General features: G+C 39.7%; 2 protein-coding genes across 9 annotated transcripts in view; one reads left to right on the top strand and one right to left on the bottom strand.

Annotated features, from left to right (window-relative positions):
* mapk8b (mitogen-activated protein kinase 8b) overlaps positions 1-10,197 on the top strand; it is a 32,685-nt gene extending 22,488 nt beyond the window's left edge. For 3 of the 4 annotated variants that reach the window (XM_026177140.1, XM_026177139.1, XM_026177141.1), the window contains exons 8-12: positions 550-732; positions 3,151-3,275; positions 4,282-4,345; positions 5,730-5,807; positions 6,281-10,197. In XM_026177140.1, coding sequence (XP_026032925.1) covers positions 550-732; positions 3,151-3,275; positions 4,282-4,345; positions 5,730-5,807; positions 6,281-6,471 — 641 coding nt within the window. In that variant the 3' untranslated portion in view covers positions 6,472-10,197. Of the gene's footprint in view, positions 1-549; positions 733-3,150; positions 3,276-4,281; positions 4,346-5,729; positions 5,808-6,275 lie in introns of all 4 variants that reach the window. The other variant, XM_026177142.1, reaches the window with a different exon arrangement.
* Positions 10,198-15,809: 5,612 nt separating this feature from the next.
* The window catches only part of arhgap22b (Rho GTPase activating protein 22b), a 52,882-nt gene continuing 51,745 nt past the window's right edge, over positions 15,810-16,946 (bottom strand). For all 5 annotated transcript variants that reach the window (XM_026177136.1, XM_026177133.1, XM_026177134.1 and 2 more), the window contains one exon: positions 15,810-16,857. In XM_026177136.1, the coding sequence (XP_026032921.1) occupies positions 16,635-16,857 (223 nt within the window). In that variant the 3' untranslated portion in view covers positions 15,810-16,634. The remainder of the gene's footprint in view (positions 16,858-16,946) is intronic.

Genomic DNA, 16,946 nt, shown 5'->3' with positions numbered 1-16,946 from the left:
AATGTACTTTGGCATTAGGAACTTAACAACCAGAGCTTTTTGTTTTCTCAAGGCTAGGTTTCTCCTTCTGTTTGTTCATTCATGTTTGAGGATGAACAAAGATGTGAACAAGCAGTCTGAATGTGTTATCTGTCCTTACATGTGTGTGACTTGTATTTCCAACATCTGGATGTCTTACAGGTGAACCTCACATTGCTTCACTTGACGTCTAGCTATGCAGAGTGCAGATGTTTGAAATATGTGTGTGTATTGTTTTTTTCAGATTGTGTGTATCCCACTCAGCCCATCCTAACAGGTTTCTACAGGAATAATGTGCAAACGAAAATCGTTTAGTTTCAAAGCTGTGTTGTAGCTATTTGTGGTTGTAGTCATTTGCTTTCGTTCTTTTTTTTTTGTTTGTTTTGTTTTGTTTTGTTTGAGCTTTCTTTATCAGCTCAGTATTTGGGGAACATGTCCAAACCAGATCAAACATTCCTCAAACTTCTCTCAAACTGGAGCATCTTGTTTTCCAATCCAGCCGTACGCTTTTCTTAACACTATAACCAAAAGATATTGACCAGTGGAACAAGGTGATCGAGCAGCTGGGGACGCCATCTCAGGAGTTCCTGATGAAGCTCAACCAGTCCGTGAGGACCTATGTGGAGAACCGGCCACGGTATGCTGGCTACAGCTTCGAGAAGCTCTTCCCTGATGTCCTGTTTCCTGCAGACTCTGAGCACAATAAACTGAAAGGTAGGGGTGTCTTGTAAATTCTTACTCAAGCATAAGAAGGTAATGAGTGTTGAAACAGTTTTGGTGGATGGTTGTTAGTAGGAGCAATGAGGCAGTCATTAGTTATGCCACAGTGTGTTTCCGTTTTACTGCTTGAAACCACTGTTGTAAAGCTGTGTTGTTCTTTTTTTAATGTAGAATTTATCATCTGTGACCTTTTAGAGGTTTTTTTTTTGGGGGGGGGGGGTTGTTTTTGCATTTGGAAGTGTAACAAATGAGTCCGTGGGTAGTCAGTGAGTACACATTCAAGGACGTATAGATATGAACTTCTCCTCCACATGTGCTTTGGGTTTGCAACCTAACAAATATCTGCTGACAGCAAAGCCAAAGCAAGATCACTGCTCGGCGGCAGTCTTTGCTTAACCACTTATTCTAGAAGCCGGCAGCACCAAAGTTGTTTCTTCTGTGAAGAGGAATTCACCTCAAGCGTGTCTTTCTCTGTAAATGCAGAGGTGGTGACAGGAACACTCACAGTGAGTGCCACAGAGCTGTTGTAAGATGTCGCAAAAAAAAAAAGTCGTTCTTTTTCAGTCCTTGTTACTTCACAGAGGTAGGAATGTGTGATGACAGTGTGTTCCCCCCTCAAGTTCTCTGCTTTAACAACATCAATTAGCTGTGATGACTCACTCTGTCAGGTTTCATACAGAATGTGAAACAATGTGTGATAATCAGGGCGGATGTCCTTGACAGGCTCAAATGGAGACAAAAGTGGATACATGTTCTCTGTTGAAAAGGCAAAAACCTCGGTGAGTTTCCCATCTTGGATAGCATCGGGGAGCAGTGTTTTGAAAGCTGGCTTTATTTGTTCTAAAGGCTTTGTGCAGTTTTTTTTCTAGTTTAAGGTCTGTGTGAGTCAGTGTCAAAACCCTAAAATAGACATCACAGGTACAAACCTCTGAGTGAGCAAATAAGCTCTAACCATGTACCGTTCAGACTTTTTGCTTGGGAGGGATAGCCAATCACAAGAAAGTTTAATTCTCTCAGTCATACAGGATTGGTTCATGACTTCCTATTAACCTCCGTTAGTTTAGGGTAGAATATGTATTCCCTGGGTAAAAATGGTCACAAAGACTAAGCTGCACCAAAAACCACCTTGTGGACCTCACAACAGGAATTATTGTGATTTGTGGTGCTTTTCCGTACACTCAGCCATTTTCACCAATATTAGCGTTCCCCCATGTGCCAAATCCCACTTTAACCCTTGACTGCTCTTTTTTTTCTGTTTAGGTGTAGAGGCAAAGAACAACAAAAAACGTTTGTATTCCCATGGACTGCTACATTTTATCATTATATAATTAAAAGAACAAGAGCTTCAGTTAGCTTGGCACGAAAAAAGCTGGTAGAAATGTCCTTCAAAGAGCTGCTTTTTACTATTTTGGGTATATTTCAGAGCTTGTACATTTTCACTTTTACTTGAATAAAGAAGTTTAATGAGTTAAAAAAAAAAAAACCCACCTTGTGATTGCTTTGATTGCTAGTAGATTGGCACAGTCGCCCGTGGTTTGATGCCCAAACTTGCTAGCCAATCAACAAGCAGTAGTGAAACTTGAAAAAGTGTGGTGCAGAGAATTTTAGCCCTGAAAGTAAAAGTTGTCTTACTGCTGAAATCAATCAATGACACAGCTTTTACTCTGAAGCTGAACGTGCTCTGTTTCTGAGTGGCATCTCACTCTTCAGTTTCACTGCTGCTTAGCAACTAGTTGGTGAATGTTTGCAAACAAGTTGGCAACAACGAGCAAACTCCTGTAATCCTTCACGATTAGTAGATTAGTCACACAGAGGTCACTTGTAGTCTCTATGTGAGTGAGGCCTTAACTTAAAAAGGAATGGTCAGTGTGATTCAGATAGAGGCAAACTTAGGGTCACAGAATAAGACAAATGAGGATTAATCTCAACTGTGAACCCCCAACCAATTTTGGCAGATGGCCTCCCTTTACCTGAGCCTGGTTCTGCTGGAGGTTTCTTCCTTTTTAAAGAGTTTTTCTTTCCCACTGTCACCACCTGCTCTCTCATAGGGGGTTGTCTGATTGTTGGGGTTTTCTCACTACTATTGAAGGGACCTCACAATATAAAGAATATTGAAGGGACTGTTGTGATTTGACGCTGTATTAGGAAAGAAAATGGGTCTGAAAATATACATTTGGAGCTTAATATAAGCAGAATTTTTCCTTTATGGAAAAACAGGACTTTATAAGTGGTACCACGAAAATTATGTTATGAATTTTTTCCCTTCCTCATGGATACTCATTCGTTTACATTTCAAAGCGGTTGCTGCCTACATTGTTTCCTGCACCAACATCCCATCTCAACAGGAAATGCATCTCATCAACCAAGCCGCACACTCCTGCATATTTTTTATGTTCAATTATTTCCTTTCAGCGAGCCAAGCCCGTGACCTCCTATCAAAGATGCTGGTAATAGATGCATCAAAGCGGATCTCAGTGGATGAGGCTCTCCAGCACCCCTATATCAACGTGTGGTACGACCCAACTGAGGTGGAGGCAGTAAGTACTTGAGTTTCGTGTATTTTCATTGCATTCCTGTTTGAGTGATAATCACATGGAAGTGGTTATCACTGCTAATAGCATCTATGTTCATTGATTATGGCAATCACACCTGAGCTCTACCCATTTCAGACCTCTTAAAAAATCCTTAATGTGCAACATCAAAGCCGCTCTAAGTGTAATATAATTTACTTTAGGCTGGAATATATCCCTCATATTGAATAGCTGATGGGAAAATTCGATTTAAGGGTCTTTTGAAGTTTAGCAGGAATGCCGCAATGTAGCTTTCCTCTGTAGAACATTGAACATTTTCCTGTAAAACAAGTGAAAAGGTAAAGTTTAACACCTTTCAAATGCCATTTTAAGCTCCCTTTTCTGTCTCAAGACTACAAACTGTAAAGCTGTGTCTTTGTGCTTCAGTCTCTAAAATTGAGATGGTGACAAATGTGAAGCCTCTCCTTGGAAACGCTGTGACTCAGCCAGTGCAGATTGATTTTTGACTGCGTTTTGGCAGATTGGGAAATGAGGCGAATTGTTGCTTTTTCCTCCTCTCCCCTGCCTGAAGGCTGATGGGTCAGATGGGTTTGAGTCTCAGTGACCTCTGACCTCATGGTCAGAGGTCAGATTTTATGAAAACCTTGTGAACACTTGAAGAAGGTGATGTAGTAATACCATAGGTGTGTCTAATAGCAGGCTGAGGGTACCACTTGTAGTCGCCAGTATTTTTCAACTCGGGATTCACTGAGTCCGAGACATCCTCATACACCTGCTGTATGTGAATGACTTCTGTAAATTTGACCTCTGGTTTGGTAACACTCATAAATCAGAGGCTACTAGCGTCGGCGTTTGTCTCTTAAAGAGGCAGCATCAGCATCTTCTCTTTGCTCTGTTAAATGTTAGAAAAGGGAGAGGTTTAAGCTATGGCCTGAGTCTATAATGTGTGCGGATGTGATATGAATGTGTGACCATTTGGTAAAAAGACACATTATTCTGTTTTTCTTTCCAGCCACCACCGGTGATCACAGACAAGCAGCTGGATGAGCGGGAGCACACAGTGGAGGAATGGAAAGGTAGGAAGGATCCTCTCCTCTCCTGTCATAAGTACTTAGCCGTTTACAGGGTGATGCATAAGGTTGGTCTAGCTTTGTGCTTCACAGCCTGTGGGACATTTAATCTTTGTTCTGGAAGGGAGTTGCATGTTTTCCTCTGCACAGTCTGTCAGAAACCATAAATGCCCCAGTGTCAGACACGTAGTCCTCATTTTCTGCTGAAAATAACTCTGTGTCCAAAGCAGCATATTTCCCCCGTTGGTCCCCTCGGCCAGAACATCAGAGCTTTACCGGCTTGGGAGAAAGATAGAGAAGAGGGAAAAGCTAATTTTCATTGGTGTATAAATGCAGATTTACATTTGGTTTTTGTTTAGTCTAAGTCTGCAAAATGAATGAAAGCTTTCAAAATTAGTGCAGTTCATTCTTCACGGTTACTTTACAATCCCCGTCATCTGTTTTTAGTCACAAATACTAAGGTGTGCAAACCTGCATCACCTTCCTGCTGGGTCTTTATTAACATAACTGTTCCTTTAATGTGAAAATGGTAAATTTAAAGCCTGTTTGCTTCATTCACAAAAATACATATTCCTGGATTATGATGCTTGGAAGCCTTGTGGGTAGAAAATGAAGCGTATGCTGAGGTGCTAAATGCTAGAGTTGCTTTATACTGGTGAGAAAATACCCACAGGCTACCATGTTAAAATGCTCATCTTATGCATACAGGTTCAGTTCTCGCTAGCTAATTTGTCCTTAATGACAAACGTTTGATTTTAGTGGTGTTAAGCCTTAAGGATGAATGGGGTGGGCACTCTTACATTTAAATACAATCACATCTGTTTTTATGAAACAAAACAAACTGAAAAACAAGCAAAACAAGTAGAACCAGTTTTTCCTTAAACTAATATGCATGTTTTATTATTCAAATTAATTTTAAATGCCGTAAAAACTAAACTGAGTAGCTGTTTTTCTTGTGTCCAGTCACATGTTTAGATTGAGCAAAATGGTGAGCTCATCACTTTAGGTTCAGGTTTTTGGAAATATTTGAGCTTTTTTAGATTTTTTTAATAGTAAAAGAGGTGTTTTCTCCATGTTAGTATTCCTTTGAATATCTTTAAGCTCCCCTGTCCTAGCAGAGCAGTGATAACAACAGGAGGTTCACACCTGAAAGTGTAAATGTGACACACAGATGGCTTGAAGACACACTGTCCCATTTCTGTCTCCTTAGAGTGAAATGTTCCCGTGTAAACTGGGCATTCATTTATTACCATTTTTTAGTCTGAAGCTTTTTGCCAAAAGAAGAAAAACATTTGTGCATGACCTCATCTTAAAACTGTCTTTCACCCTTTTTTTCTTCTTCAGTTTTTAAAGTGATCTGAATAAATGGCTTTCATTGTGTTTGTTACAGAGTTGATATATAAAGAAGTGCTAGACTGGGAAGAAAGGACGAAGAACGGCGTCATCAGGGGACAGCCGGCGTCCATAGGTTGGTGGACTTTGTTATGTGAGAGAAGGTTTTAAAATGAGTTTGTAATGGAAGAGATGAATATGTTTGCACTGCACAAGACGTCTGCGCATGATCACGGCTGCTGCACTATATTGCAAGTGATTGTAATGTATCTGAGACTAAGATGCTTTCCTTCAGATAACATTTGCAGCGCTTTGATTTCATTTCCGTAATCGCTCTAATGGGAGCAGATGCGAACAGCGTTGGCCCTGACGTGACCCGCGCTCACATTTGTGTTAATTTATTTATTATTTCGGTGAATCTTCAAAGTCGTGTAGATAAACCGGATACATTCAGGCATTTATACGGCATGTGGTTCAGAATGAATCCACTCGTTGGTTTGTCAAATGTAAAAACCAGCCTTCACCATCCCGTCTTTATTAGATCAGCTGCTAAAGCACAATGCTGTTCCGTGACTGACCACAGGCCCATCCCTGCTTCTCATAGCACAGGTGCAGCAGTGAGCAGCAGCCCCCAGCAGCACCACCAGCACCATCCCTCCACTTCTTCCTCCACCTCCGCCAACGATGTCTCCTCAATGTCCACCGACCCGACCCTGACCGACACCGACAGCAGCCTGGAGACGGCGGGCCCTGCCGCCGCCGCTGCTACAGCCTCCGGCCCAATGGGCTGCTGCAGATGACTATCGCCTACACCTGGTTCTGGGCTGGGCCACGCCACCTGGTCACATCCAAGACCACCAGCCCGACACCGGCCCCTAGACCCACCCGCTGTGTTTGCTTCCCCTCCGTGCTCGTCTTCAGTAGTGTAGCTTTAACTAGCTAGCTGTTTGAAACATTTCTGAAAGGACAGATCTTTTTCTTTTTTAATGAAAGCTGTAGTCTTTTTCTTTACTTCTTTTCTTTTTTTAAAAAACAAAAACAAAATTAGGATTTCTTTTCAGTTGAGTCCTAGCTGTAATTTATTGTGGAATTTCTTAATTTTTTCAGAAACCTGAGATGATCAGAGAATTTTTATCATTTCACTATATTCCGGTTTGTATGAGCCAACAGTGAAAATTTAAAGAAATATCTGTAAAATGTTTCAATGTGATTTTTTTTTTTTCTCCACTTGTTAAGCTACTGCTTTTACAATTTGCCATATACGTGTAGATTGAGTTTGTACAGATTTTATTGTAGATGTAGTTTTACTCTTCGATACAAGTTTGCAGTGAGCCATTGAAAACCTAATTTAATTGACGAACTTTGTCTTAGCACTCCCCCCGTTTCTATTCTCTCTCCCATAATGTGGATATTAGATCATATGTATATCCTTTTATTTGAACTCTTTTGAGTCAGTACTACATTCTTCATTGTAAATTTTAACTTTAACGAAAGCTTTATAATCAACGTATTTTTCCCATCATTTAAAAATGCTGACATTTTCTCACCATGTGATTTGATTTTTTTTTTTTTTTTAACCTCTTACTACAGGATTGGTTATGGCACAGTTAGGTCCTGCAGGATATCCTCTTGATGACTGTCTTCTGTATTATTTTTAAGTGCTTTTAAAGTACCTCTTATCTGCAGATGGCTGTGCGACACGTTGGAAGTAGATAGGCGGAATAGTTTCGGTATCAATTCAGGACTTCAGAATGTTCTTCATTGTGCTTCGGGAGGTTTTTGTAAGACGTAGAGTAGTTTGAGGTTGTGAAGTCGGCGATGGCGTAAGTGGAATGTGTTTCGGTCAAGTAGGGCGACGTGATATTCGAGAACGCATGCGAACGTGTTGATATTTGGCATCTCGGAGCGACAGCGGTTAGGTGTAAAAGGTGTGTGCCTCCTTACTCTCAGATCCCGTTATTAGTAATGTGTTTTTGTTTTTAATTTTCAAATTTTTTTTCGTAATAATCAGCGAACACTTTGCGAACTAGACTTGCCTGTAACTATGGCTCAAACGAACTATCTCTATATAACCTAGCAGCACAAAAACCAGAGTCAAAAGAAACAAATTTTTTCTTACTGTATGCAATAATAGCGTCCTGTTTTAAGTGTATATGATTTTTGTGTTGAAAGGAAAAGTGCCTGTTGTTTGTCATTCATTCCTGAGTGCGTGTAGGAGGGAGCATTTTATCCGTCAGCTTCTGGATAACAACAGTAGTTTCCATGTCAGAGCGGTGACGTGCGAGGGGAGGTCGTAGTTCTCACGAGCGTGTTGTATATTTTTCTACTTGTTTTGGTTTTGGACTGTTGAGCAAGAGACTGCGGTGTCTTGCAGGAGAAGGTGGTGGTGACGTATGCATTGAGGTGCTTATGCATTTGTTGGAGTCATTTCAGAAGAAGAGGCAGTTTTATCAAGGTCTTTCATCAAAGTAAAAAGAAGTGTTTCTTTGCAGTGACAGCAACCAACATATAGAATAATGACAATTTTTATACATGTAATTTTCTTTAAGTCGTTCATTTAATTTGTTGACTGATGGACAGAAAAATTAAGTGCTGGATCAAACTATATGAGCAAACTCTGCGACTGAATTCATGCTAGTATTTTAAAAAGCTTTGGATAAAGTTTAATATTAGAAAGGCAGATTGACACTAGTAGAAAAAAGGCAGAGCCATGCAGCCACATCACATATAGCACATAACACTTGTATTAACTGAAAAGAATGTCCTTGCCATATTGAATCAGCTAGCCATATTAGCTTATTTTCTTGCAGCAAATCTGCCTGCCACCAAATGTTTGCATAATATTTATTTATGTGATGCGCTCTCACGTGGATCGTGGATGCTGACAGCAGAGGAGTACATGCTACAGTGCTAGGATTGTCAAATTGTGTAAGACAACACCGTCTGCATCCTGTTGTTTTCAGTGGTGACATTATCTTTAGACTGTAGCATACACTGTAGCTCCACTCAGGCAACTTCTCTGCCAGATATTTAACCATTTATTAACAGCATGATTTCTCAAATATTAACACCACTGAGGGCCTTGTCGGTGTCAGGTTCTGAATTCGCACCCTATTCATGTTATTGATCTATAACAACTAGTAACTTTACATCTAGTGGTTTTTACTCAATCAGGTTGAACCATAAAATATGTCTAAATAGCTGAAAAATTATCTATAGTAAAATTAACGTAAACGCCTAATATTGCACCAGTCTGTGATGGCTAATGCTCGCTAATAGTCCTAAGCTGGACATATTACATAAGCCAGCTAGTTATCCAAAACCTTATCAGATCCAAACTTATCAGATCAACAGTCACACATTATTCAAAACAGATTTTCCCAAAGGGTGGCATGTTTTCTTTCCTGAGCTAGCATGTAATTTATTAGCGAAACAACTGTTGGTTTTGTTTTTTGTTTTTTTGTCATGTTACTACCTTCGCTGGTGTCATTTAGCTGCACAGCCAATAGTATTTCATATATCAGCAGACAAACATGGCTATCACTTAGCTGCACAGTTGTTAATATTTTACATTACAAAGCAAAAGCTGGCCCTATCAGTGAGCTACAGGACAGTTAGCATCCAAAATGGCAGCCTGGTGTTAGCTTAATATCTGGTGTGTTAAGAGGCAAATGTTAGCGTTTACACTGAGCTACACTGTATTAAAGTATAAAAGATGGACGCAGTCTCTGTGATGACGTCTACATAAAAACAGGAAAGTGTTTACTGAGGTCAGAGCAGAGTGCTGTTTCTCCGAGCTTTATTTTTAATAGCCGACTCGTGGCTATTAAAAAGATTGCAAGTTTAAGGACAAAGTACAGCGTTAGCAGCTGTGGAGCTTCACCCATACAGCACAACAAAATCAACCTGCAGTCATTTAGTTTCTAACTAAATGTTGTAAACTAAAAATTGATTTTTTTTTAAATGACACAGTTAATGCAGAGAAGCAGTGGTATGCATCAAATTGTCATATTAGCTGAAAAGAAAGATGATGTTCTGTAAAGTGCTCTTAATTTTCTTAGCCCATCGGTAGGAACAAATAATTGGAGTATTTTCTTCTTCTGAGGTTGTTGTTGTTTTTGTCATTATTACATCTCTCAACCACTTTCATTCTGATTCAAGTCAGCTTTGATGAACTACCTCACGCTGAATTTCTGCCTGTTCTTGCATATAGTCGCCTGCAGAATTAGCTATCGAAGACATGTGAATAACAGATTCCATTATTTATTTATTTGAAAGTGTACTATTTGTCGGTTTCAACAGACTTCTAGTTTTGTACATTATGTATACTTCACCTAGAAGTAAGAGAATTGTTATATGTATTTTTTTTTTTTGTTGTTGTTTTCTTTTTGTTTTTGAACTAAATGTGCAATACCTTCAGCAAACTGTGCGAGTAGTATGTGATGGGCCTAGCCTTTGTTAGCTGTCTCCTGAAGGTAAAGAAAATGTTTGGTACTGTCAATCCATGTTTTGATTTTGTTTTTTTGTTTTTTTGTTTTTTTAAATGAATAAGATCAGTTTTTATTTCTGTGACTTGTTTATAGTCAAAATGTTACGTATTTGGTCTTACCCGTCAAAAAACAAAGAAACAAAGAAAGTCTTTCACCTGGAGTTTGATGCAGAGACCGAAAGTTCTTTGACTCACACATGGGTGACAGATTTTTGATTTGGGGACATGCTTAGAATAATATTGTTAAGAAACTCACACAAAAAATGAGTCAATACCTACAAGAATTCATTATATGTATGGTGCTGGTTTGTAATGTTTGCTAGTGAATCCAGCCATGCAAGTAGTTTTAAGATTTCCTGGATCTGCGACACCCAAAAAACTGCAACCCACAAAGAAGTGCACTACTAGAATACATGCATTGGGATCTGATGATGCCACCTCTTAAAAACTCAAAAACGGAAAAAAAAATGAAAAAAATAAAATATACTGCAAATAAAACAAATACACTTTGATTCATTCATTGTATGTCTGTGTCTGTGAATAAAGACAAATGCAGTTCTTAAGGGTACTCGCGGTAAATCCCTGCATTTAAATCCTCCCAGAAGTAACTAATACTATCAACAGAATATGTATATTCGGTATAATCTTTATTTAACTGTGAAAGTCATTAAAGACACATTTTTCCTGGAAAAGGGTGATACAGAAAGTGGTCTTGGGCTAAAAAAAAAAAAAAATCAAACATTTCAACATACCACCTGGTAAAATACTGCCCCCTGGTGGTGCAAGGTTTATTTAAGATTCGCAGCGGGTAATTACATAAAGTACCTTTTAGGACCAGCAAACTGTGAAGCACCATAATAACAGTAATGAAAATAATAATAAAAAAAATATTCATGTAGTTGTCCTTAAACATCACCACACATGTCAAACATTCATGAAACCCTTTCAATCAAAATGTAGCTTCTGTTGAGACAATCAGTTTGGGTCAGTTGATATATTCATCAGCTAAGGACAAGTATTGATGTGTGTGTGTTTTTGGTTATTTGTGATATTTTGCAGGTATAGTTAAGATTAACAAGTGATGACCACTCATGGCTTGTTTGATTTTTTTTTTTTTTTTTTTTGTTTAATGGCCTGAGTGATGTCATTGGGAAAGAACTGCTATAGACCAAATGACCTGAAACAAGGATGGGAACAGTCAGTTGTGGAAACGGAAGAAAAAAAGTAAACTATCAGTGACTAGTATTTTTTGCAGTTGCCATCTTGTTTTGTTTTCTGCTTATTGTGAACCAAAGTGACCGTATTTGAATAAGAAGCTAGGCATCGACAAAGAGCTGGGTCTGAATGAGAACCTAAAAACACCATGTACGTCTACATCCTGGCATCTTATCTATTCCTTTTTTCTTTTTTTTTTCCTCGCCTGTCCCGTTTGGTTCTTTTGCCATCAGAATTATTGTCTAAAGGCAAAGAAAGATGCCCAACGGATTTCTTTCACCAAATGGACCATCCCGGCCTTGCCGCATTGGTCCATTTGATTGACCTTTGTTTTTATTGTTTATTTTATTTTATTTTCACTTGCTACACACGGGACAGACATGACTGGGGGAAAGAAAAGGGAGGAAAAAAGAGAGGTAGGGAAAGAAAAACAGCGGGGAAGAGGAACGGTGATAAAGGGCAAAGAACAAACAAAACAAACAGACAAAAAATACATATTTCAATCACCTGTTGAGAAAGAAAAAAGAGAAAACAAGCAAGAAAAGAGAGCAATATAATGAACAACATCATTGCGATAATCTAACAGTAAAAAACAGTAAATATTGAATATTATTGTGCAGCACGTAAGATCGACAGCGCACAGTGTAATTTGAGGTAGGAGCCAAAAAGGGTGTAGTTTGTGTGTGTGAGCACCTGTGTGTACACCCCCGAAGGGGCCCGAGCGAGCCCCACGCTCCAGGCCCCGACAAGCAGCCACCAGGAGTGAGCCGGTGCATACCTGGACGCCCATCCCCGGACACCAAGAACCACCAACGCACCGATGTCTGAGGGTGTCTGCCACTGACAGGGGGAGTGGTGGGGGGAGATAGGCCTCCATACCTTGGAGGGCCTGAGATGCCCCTAGAGAGGTGGTGTCTGATACCCGACCTGACATATAGACACAGACAAACAGGCACACACAGAAACGAACATCCATTCCCACCCTCATGCTCTCATATGCACTTACTCCACACTCACCCAACGTGGAGACAGACATAAATAGACACTGTACACACAATCACACTCCCCAAGCGTACTCTATACCCCAGGTCTAGGTACCCTTGCATCTTATCTATTCCAAAGTAGCTGAATCTTAAAACTTATCTTCCTGGACCGTTTTACTCTGAATGGGATCATCAGCCATCATAAATCCACTAAAAAACTTAGCCTACTTGGTAAAAAGTGAAAACTCTACTTTTTGCAACAGTGCAGTTGTTTTATGTTGCTAATCTGAAAGAATGGCAGTTAGCATCACTTTGAAGCTAGGTTCACTTTTTTATTATCTCTGTGAGATCAAAATATGCTCACTGTGTTGTGCTTATTCTATCATTCAAAGTTTAAGTATTACAGGATTGTGAGGTGTGCCAGTATTGGATTGATTATTAGCCAGCATCTGCTATTTGGGCTAAGACTTTAGACAAGCAGTCCCCAATCCCCGGGCCGCAAGAGTTGAAGCTCGGGTGTGAAATTTATGGTTTATCGCTTTTTTTTTTTTTTAAATCATTTTTATCATTAACTCTGTTTCCATGGGTCTTTTCCCGTGTGTTATGAATAAATCCTCTTTTTTTTGGTACCAGTACTAGTTTTATTTTGTTGTATTTATCCGCGACACCTTAACGGCCGATCCATGAAAATATTGTCGGACATAAGCCGGCCCGTGGCGCAAAAAAGGTTGGGGACCGCTGCTTTAGACTGTATATAAAATTGGAGGCCAGTGTCAGGATTTGACCACACCCATTTTGATTCTGGGGCCAAAAGTGGCCATATTTGAACAGAAGGTGGAGCGCTAAGTTATCACCTGTAACGCTAACAGAAACTCCAGTAGGTCAGGTTAATCACCGTCATGTGTGTAATCCTTGTCACCTTTATTTCCATACATGGTCATTTGTTACAATAGTGGAAATCCATAATAAATAAGCACCATAGATGATCCGCAGAGCAATAACAAACATTTAACCTTCGTCATGAGACATATAGGAGAAAAGTAAAAGGCTGTTGGAATCAAAGAGTTAGACCAGCGTGTACATGTGCAAATGAAGTCAATATAACAACACTGTATTTTAGCTCTTTAAAAAATGGTCACATTGCCCAACCAAAAGCACGCTTTCACATATAATTGTACTGCCTAAGGGGCCCTTCGGGGATTGACTGTTACTAGTTACACCTCTCGATGTTCTGATTAACGGTAAGATGCTGAAGATAACGTTCTCACAAAACTCAGTAGTACTCACTCATCTTGGGAGCAGACATTTGAGTGTTACAGTGAGTTTGATGCTTTCTCTATTGTTTACAATTTTCTATCGGGCTGGTTTGATCAACGACACATTACATTCACTATAAAGATACATTCTTAATGCAAAACTTCCATTCAATTCACAATTCACTTTCACAAGAATTGGCACCTTCGAGGGACTCATCAGCATCAGCAGTTTATTCCATATGTCTTTTAAAAAAGCTATTATGGAGAAGTATATGCACCACATCTGTGGACAAGCAAGCAACACTTCATTTTTCCTAGTTCAGAACACTTCCCTGAAGGCACAACCAGGAAACTCCATTGTTTCTTTGAGGGCAGTGTTCAGCTTCGTGTGCCAAAATCAACATGGCTTCCAGGCAGGCCATTCTGATCTCTCGTGAGCGAACTGAGGCGGTCTAGCTTTGGTATTTTACTGTGTACTGTAAATGGACTTCATGTACTGAGGCACATATCCCGTGTGCTAAGCTGAAAAGAACCTGTTATATTATCTGTACATTAAAGGTATGTTGACATCAGTGAGGATCAGAGCGAACCAAAGATTGAGGCTTTGCCATCAAATGAGTTCGGGAACCATGTCGATGGTGACGAGAGGCACTGGAAGAGCCTGAGGATAAAAGAAGAGCTATGGCAGAAGTCCCATCTGTTAATGCGTTTGCTTTTTTTTTCCCCTCTGAAAAGAAACTGTTTGGAAAGAGTAGTTTTCTTAAACCTGCCTTTGTGTTGCAATATACAAATTGAACCTCCTAAAGCTACCACTGTAGTTAAGGAGTCAGTTTACCCAAATAGTACAAAATACTCGTAATTAGAAGTTATAAGCTACTCAAAAACTTTCATTTGCCCAGATTTGAAGATATACAGTACATGAATGGGATTTTGGCCAGCACTAACCTAGTATAATTTCAGTGTCTGGTGTTTAAAAGATTAAAATGATATTTAAAAAGGGTCAATTTGTAAAAGTTACAGTTCTTTTTTAGAAACTAACATTTTCAAATTCTGAAACAGAAAAGCGTTTGCTAGCTTCCTCTACAGCCTAAACTGACCCTGCAGTATAAGACACTGTTTGACATTTTGGGAAGTGTATTTGCTTTCTTGCCAAGTTTTAGCTAAAAAGTCCAATATCATCATGCATACTAACGCTAGACATAGCTACCTCGGGTTAGCATGAAAACCACAACCTAATATTTTCTTAATATTTCAGTTTTTAAGTGCCCAGAAAATGAAATTATATATGTTAATCAATTAGCTTTGCAAGTGTCAGTGAAGTTTTTATATATAAACAGTACTAGGCCACCATTTTAACTTCTGTTACGCTAGGCTAATTGGTTAGCTACCTTTATCAAACGAGCCATTTCTAGCAATTTCTGACCAAAAAATCTATGTATGGGGCCAAAATGCTTTTTGAGGTGTATGATGAAGGAAACTACGGAGCCCCGCAGGGGACATGGGAGAAAAAAAAATTAAGACTGACTTTTGCGAGATCTCGCAAAACTAACTCGGGATCTCGCAAAAGTTTTGCGAGATCTCGCAAAACAAACTCGGGATCTCGCAAAACTTTTGCGAGATCTCGCAAAACAAACTCGGGATCTCGCAAAACTTTTGCGAGATCTCGCAAAACAAACTCGGGATCTCGCAAAACTTTTGCGAGATCTCGCAAAACAAACTCGGGATCTCGCAAAACTTTTGCTAGATCTCGCAAAAGTTTTAGCCGCATTCTTCCCGTTAGCTCGAAGCTAACAGGAGGTCGAGACCTACTTCAGCCGGGAGGAACACCGCTTTCCCGGCACATCGTGCCTCGACCTCCCGGTCGACTTCGAGCCGGCGTCCGAAGAATGCGGCTAAAAGTTTTGCGAGATCCCGAGTTTGTTTTGCGAGATCTCGCAAAACTTTTGCGAGATCCCGAGTTAGTTTTGCGAGATCTCGCAAAAGTCCGTCTTAATTTTTTTTTCTCCCATGTCCCCTGCGGGGCTCCGTAGGAAACACCACCTGTTAGGTGTATAATGACTTATTACTAACAGGTGTAAATTAAAGTCTTTTACCATACCATGCATAACAGCTTTTGTCTATTAATGATTCTTTGTTGGTTTTAAGTTTTTATTACTAAAATGATATTTTGATCTAACAAAAACTAATTACTTTCCCTTTTTTAAAATCATCAACAAAGCAGAATAACTGTGAAGTGTAAGAAAATATCTCTAAGGTATTAGCTATTTATGTCTTAGCTACCTATTAACATGTTTACGCCTACTTTGAAACAATCACTATGAAGCTGTGTTCATAAGCCCAGTAGGCTTTTGCATTTTATAATCAATAGCCTAATAGCTTAAAAAAAAAAACTTCTTAAAAAATGGCTCTTTACCAATGGTTCTAGAGCCTCGTGTTTGTGCCCCTAAGCTAGGCTCAATGGCTATTAGCTTTAGCACCTTCTTTGACATACAGGCATGAGATTGGTTTCACACTTCTCATCTAACTCTGCAAGACAGCAAATAAGTGTATTTCCCAAAATGTGAAGCTATTGCTTTAAGATCCCATACAGATAGACAGCAGTCCACTGTCTTAAGTTGCACACTTTTAACACAAAATCCATTCAGTTATTGTCCTTTTAAAGTAGTGGTTAAAGAAGTCAGTGCTATCCACTTCATAAATTGTTACATTATGTTCCACCATTTATATCCAGGCACCTGAACTCAATTTGTAAGACAAACCTCTGCAGTAATCACAGGAGGGCCATCTTTTTAAAATGAGTTTGAAGCATGCGTAACAAAATCAAGACCACTTGCTGTTTAGTAGAGATGATCCTCAGAAAGAAAACAGTCAAAGTTTATTTCCTTCAGAATTTTCTATCTGATCTCTACGCATGTGCACAAGTAGGTTTTCTTTATTTTCTATTTTCAGTCTTATTTTGAGTTAGGACTCATACCACAAAATGCCCCACCCCCACCCCAAGACAGATGAGAGGCCGTGTATCAAAGGTCACTAGTCCTTGCACCAAGGGCCAGATCGCCCAGCGTGGCAAAAAAATCCTCCATTTCCTTTTCCAAGAGGCGGTTGCGATTCTCCGCATCCTCCCGTGCCCGCTCAGAGTTTCTGAGTTTTATCTCCAGCATGCGCTGCTTCTTCCTCTCCTGCTCCATCTCCTGTTCCAAACGCTCCATCTGGGCACACAGAGCAGCACTAGACTCTTCCAATCTGTGTGGAAGCACAATACACACAGAAAAGGTCACGGACATTTGCCTTTTTTCTGTTTGGCTGAACCACCCAGTAAAGCACATTTCAAA

This window comes from Astatotilapia calliptera, chromosome 8 (assembly GCF_900246225.1).
Source record: "Astatotilapia calliptera chromosome 8, fAstCal1.2, whole genome shotgun sequence".
Taxonomy (NCBI): domain Eukaryota; kingdom Metazoa; phylum Chordata; class Actinopteri; order Cichliformes; family Cichlidae; genus Astatotilapia; species Astatotilapia calliptera.
This window is presented reverse-complemented; position numbering and strand designations above follow the sequence as displayed.